At 41.0% G+C, this 15,077-nt stretch overlaps 1 protein-coding gene across 2 annotated transcripts in view; it reads left to right on the top strand.

Annotated features, from left to right (window-relative positions):
- Positions 1-15,077, top strand: part of LOC120303459 (mucin-5AC-like) — a 35,804-nt gene that overhangs the window by 10,316 nt on the left and 10,411 nt on the right. Inside the window, exon 1 of one of the 2 annotated variants that reach the window (XM_039333010.1) lies at positions 11,103-11,238. The exons of the other annotated variant lie outside the window; for it this stretch is intronic. Coding sequence (XP_039188944.1) covers positions 11,154-11,238 — 85 coding nt within the window. The 5' untranslated portion in view covers positions 11,103-11,153. Of the gene's footprint in view, positions 1-11,102; positions 11,239-15,077 lie in introns of those variants that run through there. 2 annotated transcript variants of the gene reach the window in all.

Genomic DNA, 15,077 nt, shown 5'->3' with positions numbered 1-15,077 from the left:
TTCTCCAGAAGTCAGCATCTGGAGGAAATAAATAAATCACATAAAACAGCCTTTCCAGAACAACCTCCAGAAGCTGTGAATGCTCTAACACTGGAAGTTTTTAGGACTGGACAGCCATTTGTCTGAAATGATATAGGGTTTCCTGCCTGAGCAGGGGGTTGGACTAGATGACCTCCAAGATCCCTTCCAACTTTATTATTATTATTATTATTATTATTACTACTACTACTACTATTATTATTATTATTATTCTCCCTGGGGGAGAATACATTGCTAGTAGTTATGCTGGTCTATGATTGTAATACAAATCTGATTTGATTTGCTAGTATTTTCCTTTGTTTCTGATCATAACGATGGGAAAGCTCTGTGGACTTCAAAACTCCTGTGACTGCAGCTTTGTCTGGAAGACCTCTGCAACTCCACTTGCTAGTACAAAATGACAGCTCTGTGTTAATTTCTTCTTGGTGTTTTTTTAAAAACACAATTGCTGGTTGTATTGGGGCAGGTTTTATCTTAAAATAAATTATCATTTTCAATTATTAGCTGCCCAGATTCATGAATTGAAGACCAGCAGCCTCCATAATAAACTCTAAGGAATTTTGCCCTAGTGCTCTTCATCATCTTCATACATAACCCAGATAAGGGGATTGAAGGGGTATTCATCAGGTTTGCAGATGACACTATGGCCGTGGTGGCGAATCTATGGCACGTGTGCCACCAGTGGCAGGCAGAGCCCTCTCTGTGGGCACATGTGCCGTCGCCCCTGTCCTAGACCTTCAGCTGCGTTTTATAAAACTTTTTTGCTTTAGGTCTCCGTGGCCGTGTGCAAAAAAAAAAAGGTTCAATCAATCAATCAATTTCAACTTCTCGCGGGAAAAAAAAAGATTTTGCAAAGTTGGAATTGATTGATTGAACTTTTTAGTCCCACCCAGTCTGCCGTTACCACCACAGCCATGCCCACCCAATGGACCACACCCACCCAGTTGGCCACACCCACCGCATGGGCCTCGCCCACCCAGCACTCGATGATACATAAGTTGGTTTTGGGTTGCAGTTTGGGCACTCGATCTTCGCCATCACTGCACTAAGCTGAGGAAATTGCTAACGCTTTGGAAGATAGATCCAACATTCAGAAGGATCTTGACAGTCTTGAGCATTGGACCCTACCCAACAAGAGGCAGTTCAGTAGTGAGAAAAGCAAGGTCCTGAACTTAAGCAGGAATAACCAAATGTACAGGTATAGAGTAGGCAGCACCTAGCTGAAGAATAGTGACTGTGAGAGGGTGCTAGCTGTCCTGGTGGACCTCCACTTAAATATGAGTCAACAATGTGCTGCAGCTGCCAAAAAAGCCAACACAATCTTAGGTTGCGTCAACCGAGGGATTACATCTAGATCATGAGAAGTGATGGTATTGCTCTTTACAACACCAGTGAGGCAACATTTGAAATACTGTCCAGTTCTAGTCACTGCAGTGCAAAAAAGAGGCCAAGGTCCTAGAAAGAATGCAGAGAGAGCAACTGTGGAACAAGATGATAAGGGGTCTGAATCATATGATGAATGGCTAGGAGAACCAGGTATGTTTAACCTAACAAAGAGAAGGCTTAGAGGAGCTAGCAGTTGTCCAATACTTGATGAGGCTATCACAGAGAAGAGAGCATTTATTTATTCTCCATAGCAGCGGTCCCCAACTTTTCTGGCTTGGCAGCCTGGCAGGGGAAGGGAAAGGAGATAGTTCCCTATGAGTGGCAGGTGAGCACACGCAAGCACATGCAGCTCCATTTGTGTGAGAGGTGGGGGTACCCGCCTGCCCCTTGTGTGAGGGGAGTTTCGTGCATGCACTTGCCTGCTGCTCATGCAGTCTGGTAGTGGCCTGGGGCCCGGAGGTTGGGGACAAGAAGCAGTGGCTGGAAGTCAGAGGAAAATCCAACCTGGAAATAAGGAGAAATTTCCTGACAGTGAGAACAATTAATCAATGGAATAGTTTACCTCCTGAAATTGTTTGTGCTTTATTGCTGGAAATTTTCAGGAAAAGATTGGACAACTATTTGTCCAGGATTGTATAAGGACTCCTGATATTGGCAGAGGGTTGGACTAGAAGACCTCCAAGGTCCCTTCCAGCCCCATGACTCTATGAAATCAGTGGAATAATATTTTGTCAATAAGAGCAGCATGTCTTTTTCACTGCTTGAATTGTATCAGTCGAAATTCAGACGGTCTATCCAAGCTATGAAAATCCTCTGTCTAACTTAGGGATCTGGCAGTGGGGCTGCATTGCAAACTTGATAGAGTTCTGGGCTAAGCAATGTCCTTAAAGCAGTGGTTCTCAACCTTTTTAATGCCGCGACCCCCAACTGGTCGTACGTCGAGGACTACTCAACCAGTCATAAGTCGAGGACTACTCAACTGGTGCAGCACCGTTTGCAGAATGGAACTTTTGGCGGGCTCAGCAGGGCAGAGACAGCCTGGACAATTCCTATTGGCTTTTGAAAGCCAATAGAATTAGACTCTATTCAAGAGAGTCTATTCTATTGGCTTTCAAAAGCCAATAGAATAAAAGGGAGTAGCACAGCTAAGGAAAAGGGGGGAAAAATGGCGGACTGCATTGTTTGGCGACCCCCGTGAAATGGTCGTTCGACCCCAAATGGGATCCCGACCCACAGGTTGAGAACCACTGCCTTAAAGGAAAAGCTATCATCAAAAGAGAAAAGGCGGTTTGAATCCTACAAAAGAGAGAGTTCCCAGCAATGTTTACCAGTTACGTAGCCAGGAGGGAGTTTCTCTGACACTCAAGTTGAGACTATTCCTGAATTTCCAGTTAGCATTAAGGACCCCAGAAGAATCTGTTCAGTTTACACTAACGTTGATTGCTCTCAGTGTTGCATTACAGTACAGGTAATCTTCAACTTACAATCCTTTCGCAACTGCGTGGTTTCAATGGCACTGAAAAAAGTGACTTATGACCAGTCATCACACTTACAGTGGTTGCAGCATTCCCATGGTCACATGATCAAAATTTGGATACTTGGCAACCATCATGTATTTACAAGGGTTGCAGTGTTCCTGAGTCATCTGATTGCTATTTGTGACTTTGCAGCTGGCTTCCAACAAGCAAGGTCAGTGAGAGAAACTGGCTTCACTTAACAACCACATGATTCACCTAACAACTGCAGTGATTCAGTTAACAACCATGGCAAAAACATCAAAATCAGGCATGGCTCATTTAACAACCATCTTGTTTAGCAACATAAATGGGTTGGGAAGAAGCAAAGAAGTCTCATTTTTTCATTTACAATCTTTCCCTGATTTCCTCCCCAGATTAGCTATGCAGCAGAGAAAACCAATTGCCCAACCACAGGTTGAATCATATTAGCTTTCATCCACAAGAGTCAGCATCCTTGTGAAAACAAGCACACTGGGCACAGGATTTGCTTTTCCTTCCAGTGAGTTAGAACTGAATCTATCCATCAAGTGCATTCAGGAAGAGATGCTTTGTGAAATGTTCCCTCCTTGAGGAAATGCCATCTTACAGGGACCTTCAGGGTGTGCCGTCTTAGTGAGCACCTTAACCACTACACCTGATGTGTTCTGATCTTTTTGTTACCTCTTTAGCTTTTCATTGTCTCTTTTGAATGGTGTGCAAATGTGGTGTATCTTTATGTGCCTATTGATGGCTGATGACTGAAGGCTATTGATGGCTGAAACATCTGCGAGCAAACAACCAAGCTTGAGAAACACAAAGGGCTCTACAGATTAATGCTTCCTTGTTGGGAAGGTGTGATCTGCTGCTGAGAGAAAAGAGGCTTGAAATGTACTTGCTCAATCTTGCCTACTGCATCTAAAAATAATGCAGTGGCCTGTTCCAGCTCAGAGGGTCATTGTGGCTTTTGACTGAAGATCTACCACAAATAAACAGCTGATTGACAATTTGTTCTCACTGGTACACATTGCATACATTCATATGCTCCTCCAACACAGAGAGCTGGCTCAATGTCAGAGTTTTGTATGTTGTGTGAACACAAAAAGTCTAGCAGCACTGGGACAGGGGATGGTCATTTTAATACTGAGCAGGCCTGGGATAGTTTCAAATTTCAATAGATAATATCTCCAAGTCTGTAATGTAGTGTGAATATAAATGAATATTAACATAGGATTAACCTACTGGCTGCACAGAGAGACGAATACTAGGCTTCTCTAGGCAATTTGTCTTGTTGGTTTTGATTTCCCACCTGGGGGAAAGGGTTGGGTGGATGCAATAAGGACTCTTACCTTGGAGAGGAGTTTGGACTTTTAGCGTTTCTCAACCTTGACCATTTTAAGGCATGTGGACTTCAACTCCCAGAATTCCACAGCCAGCAATGCTGGCTGTGGAATTCTGGGAGTTGAAGTCCACATGCCTTAAAATGGTCAAGGTTGAGAAACACTGGACTAGAAGACATCTGAGGTCCCTATGGTTCTACTCCTAAGCCACCTCTGATGGTTTCTACCCCAGCCAAGCTCCAAGAAATTTGATTTAAGATGTTCAGCAAGTTTTTTTTAAAAAATGGCATCAAACCAACCTCAAAAATACAACTTGGGGTGCAAGTGAAACTGACATTCCCCATTTAATGAATTATAAAGTACAAATTTGTTGCTTATTTATAAGGAAATTCATTCATTTTGGGAGAGCGGTTAACTAGGTCAGCGGTGTCTTGGGAACTCAGCAATAAAGTATGTACACTAGAGAGAGATGTCTCGGTTCTCCACATCAATGATTTATAGAAAAACAGAATAACAGAGTTGGAAGGGACCTTGGAGGTCTTCTAGTTCAACCTCCTGCTCAGGTAGGAAAAGGAGAGAAGCAACCTAGAATTAAGGAGAAACTTCCTGACAGTTAGAGCAATTAACCAGTGGAACAACCTGCCTCCAGAAGCAGTAAATGCTCCAACACTGGAAGTTTTTAAGAAGAGACTGGACAGCCATTTGTCCAAAATGGTGTAGGGTTTCCTGCCTGAGCAGAGGGTTGGACTAGATGACCTCTAAGGTCCCTTCCAACTTTACTACTACTACTACTACTACTACTACTACTACTACTACTACTACTACTACTACTACTACTACTACTATTATTATTATTATTATTATTATTATTATTATTATTATTATTATTATTTCAAACAAATAGTTGTCCATTCTCTTCTTAAAAACATCCAGTTTTGGAGCATCCACAACTTCTGGAGGCAAGGTAATTGATTAATTGTTCTGTCAGGAAATTTCTTTTTAGTCCTAGATTGGTTCTCTCCTTGATTTATTTCCTAGTAATTCCCTAGTAACAAGCTTGAAGAATAAAAGAGCTCCAAATAAACTCAAATGCAGATGCTTTTAGGAGTTTTTCTCTGAAACTGAGGACATGGTTACCGAGGGCTTCAAATCTGCTTGAGAAATAAATGGAGCAAAGAGAGAAAAAGATATTTATTTTCTGTAATTAACATGTTGAATAACGATAAAGCATGTTCTTAAAGATAACCCCTTGGTTTGTTCTCCCCCCCCCAAGGAATAAAGCTATGTTTGTTGCTTTTGTTCCAGCTTCACTTTTTGAAAGCTTAACACATTATTACTCCATTTGCAGAGTTTCCCGTTCATGGCTCCGGGGCAGGGGTAGGCAACCTCGGCTCTTTTATAACTCTTGGACTTCAACTCCCAGAATTCCTGAGTCAGCATAGGTTGCCTACCCCTGCGTCTGGGAAGACGTGTGGACTTCAACTCTCAGAAGCAAACCTGGCTGGAGAATTCTGGGAGTTGAAGTCCACACATTTTCCAGGGGCCAAGATTGGGGAATACTGCTCTATTGCATTATTATCCATTTCAGAGAAAGTAATATCCTGTATTATAGAAAAGTGTAAGTAATGCTTGCTTATTCCCAGTCTGTGTTTCTGTTCCTGGTCACTTGCATATTTACAACATTCAGCATGTGGCAGATTGTCTTCCCATTTGAGAAAACCTATTATACATCTATCAGACTTTAAGCTGCCCAAGATTGTCTTGCCATATATGAATTTTTGTTTAAGCTTCAGCATTTTTTTCCATGCCCAAGCTCATCGTTCGGTTAAGGAAAGCTGCAAAAGTTCTCTTTGTGCAGGACTTAGGCTGTTAAGTACAAAAGGCAGCTTTCAGTTCTCTGTAGTTTAATGCCTTATCTGTAAAGGATCTTTAATGCACATCCAGGACCAATGCAGAATCTTGGAAACTAAAGGAAGAATGTCTCACCTTTTATTTCTAGTGAGCTTATTGTAGCAGAATTTTGTTGAATTTTTTGAGATACTTATTCTCAGATTTCTCCCCACCTGGGCTACGTTGCTCTTTATAAGCTGCCAGCAGGCTCACTTTCCTTTTCTTCATTGTTTATGTTTCTTCTCCCTTCTATATTTTTCACAACCTCCCCACAATTTCCCACATCGGCTCTCCCTCAGCATTTCCATGGCTGTGCTCACACTATGCGTTTAGTGTGATTTATGAATTAATCCATTTCTTGGGCTTGCACAAAGCAGAGAATCAAAAGCAAAGCAGCATTTTCATAATATACTTGAATTTTTATTTCTTCATATTTAGATATTCCATTCATTTTACTGTAATTCCTTGTGTGTGGGACTGCCTCCAAGTATGACTTGGAAATTAAATTATGTACAGTATAGCTATATATCGGTGTTAAACCAGCTGCCATAGAATAGAATAGAATGGAATAGAATGGAATGGAGTGGAGTGGGGTAGGGTGGGGTGGGATGGGATGGGATAATAGAGTTGGAAGGGACCTTGGAGGTCATTTAGTCCAACCCCCTGCTCAGGCAGGAAACCCTATATCATTTCAGACAAATGGTTGTCCAATCTCTTCTTAAAAACTTCCAATGTTGGAGCATTCACAGCTTCTGGAGGCAGGTTGTTCCACTGGTTAATTGTTCTGCAGGAAATTTTGCTTGTCTCCTTGATTAGTTTCCATCCATTGTTTCTTGTCCTGCCTTCTGGTGCTTTGGAGAATAGCTTGACTCCCTCTTCTTTGGGGCAGTCTCTGAGATGTTGGAACACTGCTATCATGTCCCCCCCTCGTCCTTCTCTTCATTAAAATAGACATACCCAATTCCAGAAATCATTCTTTATATATTTTAGCCTCCAGTCCCCTAATCATCTTTGTTGCTCTTCTCTACACGCTTTCCAGAGTTTCAACATCTTGTTTGGTTGAATAACAGAACAACAGAGTTGGAAGGGACTTTGGAGGTCTTCTAGTCCTACCCTCTCCTCAGGTTACTTTAGAAAATAGGTTGACTCTCTCTTCTTTGTGGCAGCCCCTCAGATATTGGAACACAGCTATCGTGTCAGCCCTAGTCCTTCTTTTCACTAGATCAGACATACTCAATTCCTGCAACCATTCTTTATATGTTTTAGTCTCCAGCCCTCTAATAATCTTTGTTCTCTTTTCTGCACTCTTTCCAGAGTTTCAACATCTTTTTTATATACTGCCTGCTACCAGACTGATTCTGGAGTGTATCTTAAGCCACAGAAATTGTTCCAAAATGAACAAACATTGATTGTCCCGTGGTATGGCTGCCTCAGTAGGGTTTTAATGGACCTGCTGAAGTGTGAACCCAACTTAGTTTGGGAAGACAAAAAAAATGTCACTTGCTCTTAGACTGCTTAGACAGCAGGTCCCAAGGAACCTCCAGATGTAATGGGGTTTTTGACAATTTCATTCACTTTGACGAATGGGTTGGGGCTGTCTTGAATTGTATCAAAAGGAGAACATGAGATTGGGATAGAGGAGGTTGGGACAAAACTGCTTTGCCACCTAACCTTCCTCAACTCCAGGTATTGAGAGTATTGGTCATAAAAGTGCCTTTTGGATTAGGGCAGAAGTTGGCAGCAGTTAAAAAGTTTCTTTTTTTTTTTAACCAAAAATTTTGGTTGAAGCCATGCTGTTCTTGTTATTACTTGTTATACTTAAATGGACTCCAGAAGATGGTAGAGGACAGGAAGACCTGGAGGAACGTTGTCCATGGGATCGCGATGGGTTGGACACAACTTCGCAATTAACAATAACAACAACATACTCTTAATCTGTTTCCTTAAAAGTGTTGGAATATCTTCCAGCATAAGCTTTTACTGACTTCTGTAATTTTGCTTTAGAATGGTTTTAAAGATGAGAAGTAGCAGGAAAGATATATTATTAAGTAAATCAACAATGAATCCTTTGTCAAGGAGTCCAAGAAGTAGCAGCTTCAACCTGACCTCACCTGGGCTGAGATACTAAAGTAGGCTACACCTTGTTAATATTGTGCTAGATAAAAGGCTAAGGAATCCCAGGGCTGTAGGATTAGACTGAAGTGACAAACACCTTAGAGGAATGCATTGATGAATTATTTCCTATTGTTGTTAAGAAAACCACATGAATGTAGTTTTACAAAGTCGCCAGTCAACTCATGTGAGGAGAATTGCCCACTCATGTGAGGAGTGAGATCCTGTTTTTGTAGTTGGACAATCAGATGGACAAATGGCTGTTGCAACAGGGTGACCAAAGTCCCAACTCTTTTAATCACCATCATCAATAAATAATGAGAGAAGCAACCTAGAACTAAGGAGAAACTTCCTGATAGTTAGAACAATTAACCAGTGGAACAACCTGCCTCCAGAAGCGGTGAATGCTCCAACACTGGAAGTTTTTAAGAAGAGACTGGACAGCCATTTGTCCGAAATGGTATAGGGTTTCCCTGCCTGAGCAGGGGGTTGGACTTGATGATCTCCAAGGTCCCTTCCAATTTTATGATGATGATGATGATGATGATGTTGGAAGGGACCTTGGAGATCATCTAGTCCAACCCTCTGCTCAGGCAGGAAATCCTATACCATTTCAGACAAATGGCTGTCCAATCTCTTCTTAAAAACTTCCAGTGTTGGAGCATTCACCGCTTCTGGAGGCAGGTTGTTCCCCTGGTTAATTGTTCTAACTGTCAGAAAATTTCTTAGTTCTAGGTTGCTTCTCTCCTTGATTAGTTTCCATCCATTGCTTCTTGTACTGCCCTCAGGTGCTTTGGAAAATAGCTTGACTCCCTCTTCTTTGGGGCAGCCCCTGAGATACTGGAACACTGCTATCTTCCCCCCCCCCATCCTTCTCTTCATTAGACTAGACATACCCAATTCCAGCAACCGTTCCTTATATGTTTTAGCCTCCAACCCCCTTGATCATCTTTGTTGCTCTTCTCTGCACTCTTTCTAGAGTCTCAATATCTTTTTTACATGCTGACTCAGGAATTCTGGAGTTGAAGTCCACCAGTCATAAAGGAGCCAAGGTTGCCTAACCCTGGTATAGGGTTTCCTGTCTTTTTATGATACCCACCAAAGGGGCAAGGCTTTAATTCTAAAATCCCTCCTGCCACTTTGATTCCAGACACCATTGGTAGTGGTAGGCGGGAATGACCTTGGGAGACAGGAGGGAGCGCCACAGTCGGGGGAACGGTCAGATAAATGGCAGCTTAGTCTGCCAAAGGAATGGCAAAATGCTCAGAAAGGACCCTCTCTAGTTTCTTGGGGTGTAAAAATGATGGAGGAGAAATGTAGAAATGGTCCTTGACTTAGAACAGTTCATTTAGTGACTGTCCAAAGTTACAACAGCACTGAAAAAAGTGACTTATGACCATTTTTCACACTTATGACCATTGTGGCAACCCCATGGCTACGTGATCAAAATTCATATGCTTGAACAACTGACTCATATTTATGACGGTTACAGTGTCCCGGTGTCCTGCGATCCCCTTTTGTGACCTTCTGACAAGCAAAGTCAATGGGGAAGCCAGGTTCACTTTCACAGCCATCTTACCAATTTAACAACTGCAGTGACTCACTTAAGAAATGGGTCAAGAAAGGTCATAAAATGGGGTAAAATTCACTTAGTAAATGTCTCAGCAGGAGAAAGTTTGGGTTCAATTATGGTTGTAAGCCAAGGACTACCCGTGCTTTCAGACTTGCACATATCTGTTAATTTGAGCTTATGTTAAAGTAGAATTAGCTCATCTGGAGTTGCTTCTTGCGTGTGAGTTGCTACCTCACAAGGTCAACACCATCTGAGCAGATGCTCCTGGCAGGTACTGCACTAATATACTGGCCTATTAAATACACCACATATACACCCTCCAACCCATCATGCAATATCTGACTTATTTATTTTGGTTGTCATTTTGCCTTAATGAATAAATAAAGAATTAAAAATGTTCTACTTGGACATTCATTGATTAGGCATCACATGCCCTAAGAATGATTTTATAGAAAGCAAAGGAAAGGCAACTAGTCTTCCTTTTTCTACTCTGGTACTTGCCAGAATGAATTTAATAATTTTATGGATATTCTCCAGGAGTAATTTCAGAGGAGGGGCATTCCACATTCCTGGATCTTGTCTTCTTATAAAGGGAGTAAGAAAATTGATTCTGTATTGATTAACTATCCTGCATTTACATTTTTCATTAACTCTGACATTTTCGTGATCGTAGCTGGAAATACCAGAAAAATCTCCCAATAGCTTCAAAAGAGTCTAACATAGTGTTTCTCAACCTTGACAATGTTAAGGCATGTGGACTTCAACTCCCAGAATTCCACAGCCAGCATTGCTGGCTGTGGAATTCTGGGAGTTGAAGTCCACATGCCTTAACATTGTCAAGGTTGAGAAACACTGGTCTAACAGATAATATTAAAAATATGCTCTAGTAACCAGGTCTAAATCTTATAATACTTTAAGAAAGAAATTTAGAAATGATTTGGTGCAATATAACCTGAGCAGCTGTGGCTGAAGGGTTCATGTTGCTTCTTCCCTGGTGAACACTGCAAATGGGCCAGGAGTCCCAGTTTCATTAGCGTGACGTTTCTCATACCTTAATTCTTCTTTTCTTTTCCTCTCACTTGCAAAAATATTTGCAGAGGCTGACCCTTCATGAGAGTTCTGTGCAATATTATGAAATCCTTTCAGTTAAGGGCTTGGCTGAGCGATTGATTGATGCTTCTGCCCAGGGTGTGTCAGCTTGTTAAGCTAATAGATTTGCCTTCTCCAGAGTTAGCCCCACACGCCACAGTTGGCACCCAGTTTCAGAAGCAGACGGGTTCCCAGGGCACAAGTCGAAAAGCTGGCCTTGAGGCAAGAACCATGGACTGGAAACTTCACTCGGTTCAATATTGTCTCAGGAACATCTTTTTCCTCTTGATGCTTTGTTTCCATATATGGATTTCAGGTAGGGCTTCTTCTTCTTTTTCTTCCAAAGGTTTTGTTCTTGAACAATAGAAGTGGCCTATCCTGAAGGCTCTGGATGCCAATTTCCAAGACTATGTAGTTGATGCTCTCCTTTTTTCCCTCTCTGTCTGTGGTGCCTTTGAGTCAGCCTTAACTCCTGGCAACTACATGGATAAGTCTACACAGCTGGGAGTGGTTCACCATTGCCATCTTCTTCCTAGAGCTGAAAGAGGTGGTTTCTATGCTTAAGACAGGAGGAGAACTCAACATATGCTGGTTTCTAGCCCGGTTCCTTTAACCATTATACCAAACCAGCCCTCTGCTTTCATTTGAAAGGGATATATTTAATTATTTCTACTAAGACAGAGATGTGATTATGGAGAGGAAAGGAAGGAATAGAATAGAATAGAATAGAATAGAATAGAATAGAATAGAATAGAATAGAATCAGAGTTGAAAGGTACCTTATAGGTCATCTAGTCCAACCCCCTGCTCAAGCAGGAAACCCTACATTATTTCTGACAGATGGTCGTGCAGTCTCTTTTTAAAAACCTCTGTGATGGAGCACCCACAACTTCTGTCCCACTGATTAATTGTTCTGATTGTCAGAAAATTTCTCCTTATTTCTAAGCTGAATCTCTCCTTGATCAGTTTCCATCCATTATTCCTTGTCTGGCCTTCAGGTGCTTTGGAAAATAGTTGTCCCCCTCTTCTCTCTGACTGCCCCTCAGTAGTGGCAGATACTGAAGACTAAAAAGCAAATTGCATTCCTGCCACTCGGATCTGACTTGTTTAATGTACTCTTCTTATATTGCCTGGCATTTAAAAAAGACAGATTTTTAAATTCTCCTTAGAGGAAAATGTCTGGATTCTGTTCAGACCACAGAACTCTAATGATAGATTAGATTACATAGATTTGTTCTGATCCAGTCACGACAGTAAAATGGCTGTTATTCAGGGACAGCTATCAGCCTGAAATCTGAACCTGATTGTTAAATAGGAAGTGTTTTTTAAAACTTTTATCGCTACACGCATGCATCAGTACAAAAAAACAAAGAACTCGTATTTCAAAATATTGAATTTATTTATTTATAAATTATATAAATGTACTACTGTACTAACATGTGTATGAAATATACATAGTATACATACCTTGTGAAATGTATCTCCAAATATACATGTATTTTATTTTGTACGTTCTATATACTAAGCATTAGTGCCACTTTATTTTTTAAAAATAAAAATAATTAAATAGATGTTCCAATATTTTCTTCCTGCACTCCAGTGGGTCATCTTGCATAGTCCTGGAGTGTTCATTTACCACTTTTGGAGTCCACTAATATACAGACAATGCCTTTGTAGTTCCCTTTTTAACAAGAACAGACCCAATTTGTATTGGCCAAACCAAATAAATTTGTTGGAGTGCAATTATTTAATGCTTTTAATTAAACAATCGATTTAATGAATCCTTTGCACTTCCAAAACTATAAACAGATAGCAGGTGTCCAACATTTGCTTCACTAAAAATATGCAATTAAAAATAAATACATTAGAGTGCAGATTCCAGGAAAAATTCATGGCTAGTCTAGAGAAAAGAAGGACTAAAGGTGACATGATACCAGTATTCCAGTATTTGAGGGGCTGCCAGAAAGAAGAGGGGGTCAACCTCTTCTTCAAAGCACCTGGATGGAAATTAATCAAGGAGAGAAGCAACTTGGAATTAAGGAGAAACTTCCTAACAGCGAGAACAATTAACCAGTGGAACAGCTTGCCTTCAGAAGTCATGGGTGCTCCATCACTGGAGGTTTTTAAGAAGAGACTGGACAGCCACATGTCTCAAATGGTATAAGGTCTCCTGCTTGAGCAGGGGGTTGGACTAGATGACCTCCAAGGTTCCTTCCAGCTCTATTCTGATTGAATTGAATTCATTACCAGTTATGCACATATGTACTGATTTTGTGTCTTCAGTGGTGCAGAGAAATTTGAATGCAGGCTTTTGAAACAAAATAGTGCATGCTGGAGTTTCAAAAATTTTAATTACTAACAGTGTTACCTTTGTAAACAATGAAAGAGCCGATTTTATTGCGGTGAAGTGGTGAGAAAGCAGGTACACAGGGTGAAAAAGAACAAGGAATGCATTTTTCTTTTTTATCTTGTTGCCATATCTCGGTATGAATAGGGACGTCCATGCGTGGGAGGAATCAAAAATGCCTATTTTCACACATTCACAGATTAAATGAGGTGGGACTTTCATCAACTGGTCGTCATTTTGACTGTTTGGACCCCTATCTCGCAAATACTCATGCCCCAGAATCTGTCTCTAAGCTAAATAGAAATGTAATATTACTCAGGGCCCTGTTTGTTTTCTTTTCTGCTTGATTTTCATATGCTAATGAACAAGAATTAGTAAATAGGAGGTTATCATATTGCCACTCTAAAGATAAGCCTTCTCTTGGAAATTTGCTAAGGAAAAAAATAGAAAAGTTATTGGGATGGGAGGGACCATATCAGCAAATGTTTTCAGGATAGTCACAACTGCTGTAGCAGCTACTTGATAATTTAGAAGCTTTTCCATTGTGATCATAATTCCAGATCTGCCCATCAGCTGCCTTCTTTTCAGTAGCACCATTGTACAGGTGCATGTGTCAAAATTGGCAAGACAGCAGATGGGGAGATCACAATGCGAGCCTCACCTTTTTAAAAATCTGTGTTAATGTTCCAAAGCATTGAATTTTGCCATATTGTGAGACTCGGTCCACCATCTTGCTAATTTAGAACCTGCTGTTACTCTTTTACAAGAAGAGTGTACTGAGTCAACCAGAGTTGCTTAGATGAAATGGGTAGCCATAGAAATTAAATACATCATCATCATCACCATCACCACCACCGTTGTCATCATCATCAGCATTTTGATAGACAGTTTGGTGTAATGGTTAAGGCACCAGACTAAAAACCAAGAGATTATGAGTACTAGTCCCGCTTTAGGCATGAAACCCATTCCTAAACCCAACCTATTACACAGAGTTGTGGGGAAAATAGGAGAAAGAAGGAGTTTTATCTATGTTTGCTGCCTTGAGTTATTTATAAAGTAATAAGAATGGGATTTAAAAAAAATCTTATCTATTAAAATCATCATCTTTAGGAGGTCTGGATCAAGCAAATTCTTTTCTCCCTGTACAATATGTCCCACCTCTATTTTCTTCTGTTTCTCTGTCTGTTTCTCTCTCTCCCTCTCCCTTCTCTTCCCCCTCTCCCTTTCCCTCTCTTTCTCCTTCTTAAGGAATATCTTAGCACTTAGCAGTAGCACTTAGACTTATATACAGCTTCATAATGTTTTACAGTCCTCTCTAAGTGGTTTACAGAGTCAGCATTATTGCCCACAACAATCTGAGTCCTCATTTCACTGACCTTGGGAGGATGGATGAGTCAACCTTGAACCGGTCAGGATCGAACACCTGGCAGTCAGCAGAATTAGCCTGCAGTTCTCCATTCTAACCACTGCACCACCACTGCTCTTAACATTATATTTCTCCTGGAAACTCATAGAATCATAGAGTTGGAAAGGACCTTGGAGGTCTTCTAGTCCAGCCCATTGCCTTATGCAGGAGTCCTCATACCATTTTGGACAAATGGTTGTCCAATTGTTCCTTGAAAACCTCCAGTAATGGAGCACCTGCAAACTGTTCTTCAGCTTACTAGTTCTCACTGTCAGAAAATTCCTCCTTATTTCTGGGTTTGATCTCCTTCTGATGAGCTTCCACCCATTGCTTCTTGTCCTGTCCTTAATGTCACAGAGAGTAAATCAATGCCCTTTTCTCAATGATAGCCCTTCAAGTATTTC

Source organism: Crotalus tigris, unplaced genomic scaffold (genome assembly GCF_016545835.1).
Source record: "Crotalus tigris isolate CLP2741 ecotype Arizona unplaced genomic scaffold, ASM1654583v1 scf7180000024471.848039, whole genome shotgun sequence".
Lineage (NCBI taxonomy): Eukaryota > Metazoa > Chordata > Lepidosauria > Squamata > Viperidae > Crotalus > Crotalus tigris.
The sequence above is the reverse complement of the archived record's forward strand: the minus strand, read 5'-3'. Positions and strand labels throughout refer to the sequence as shown.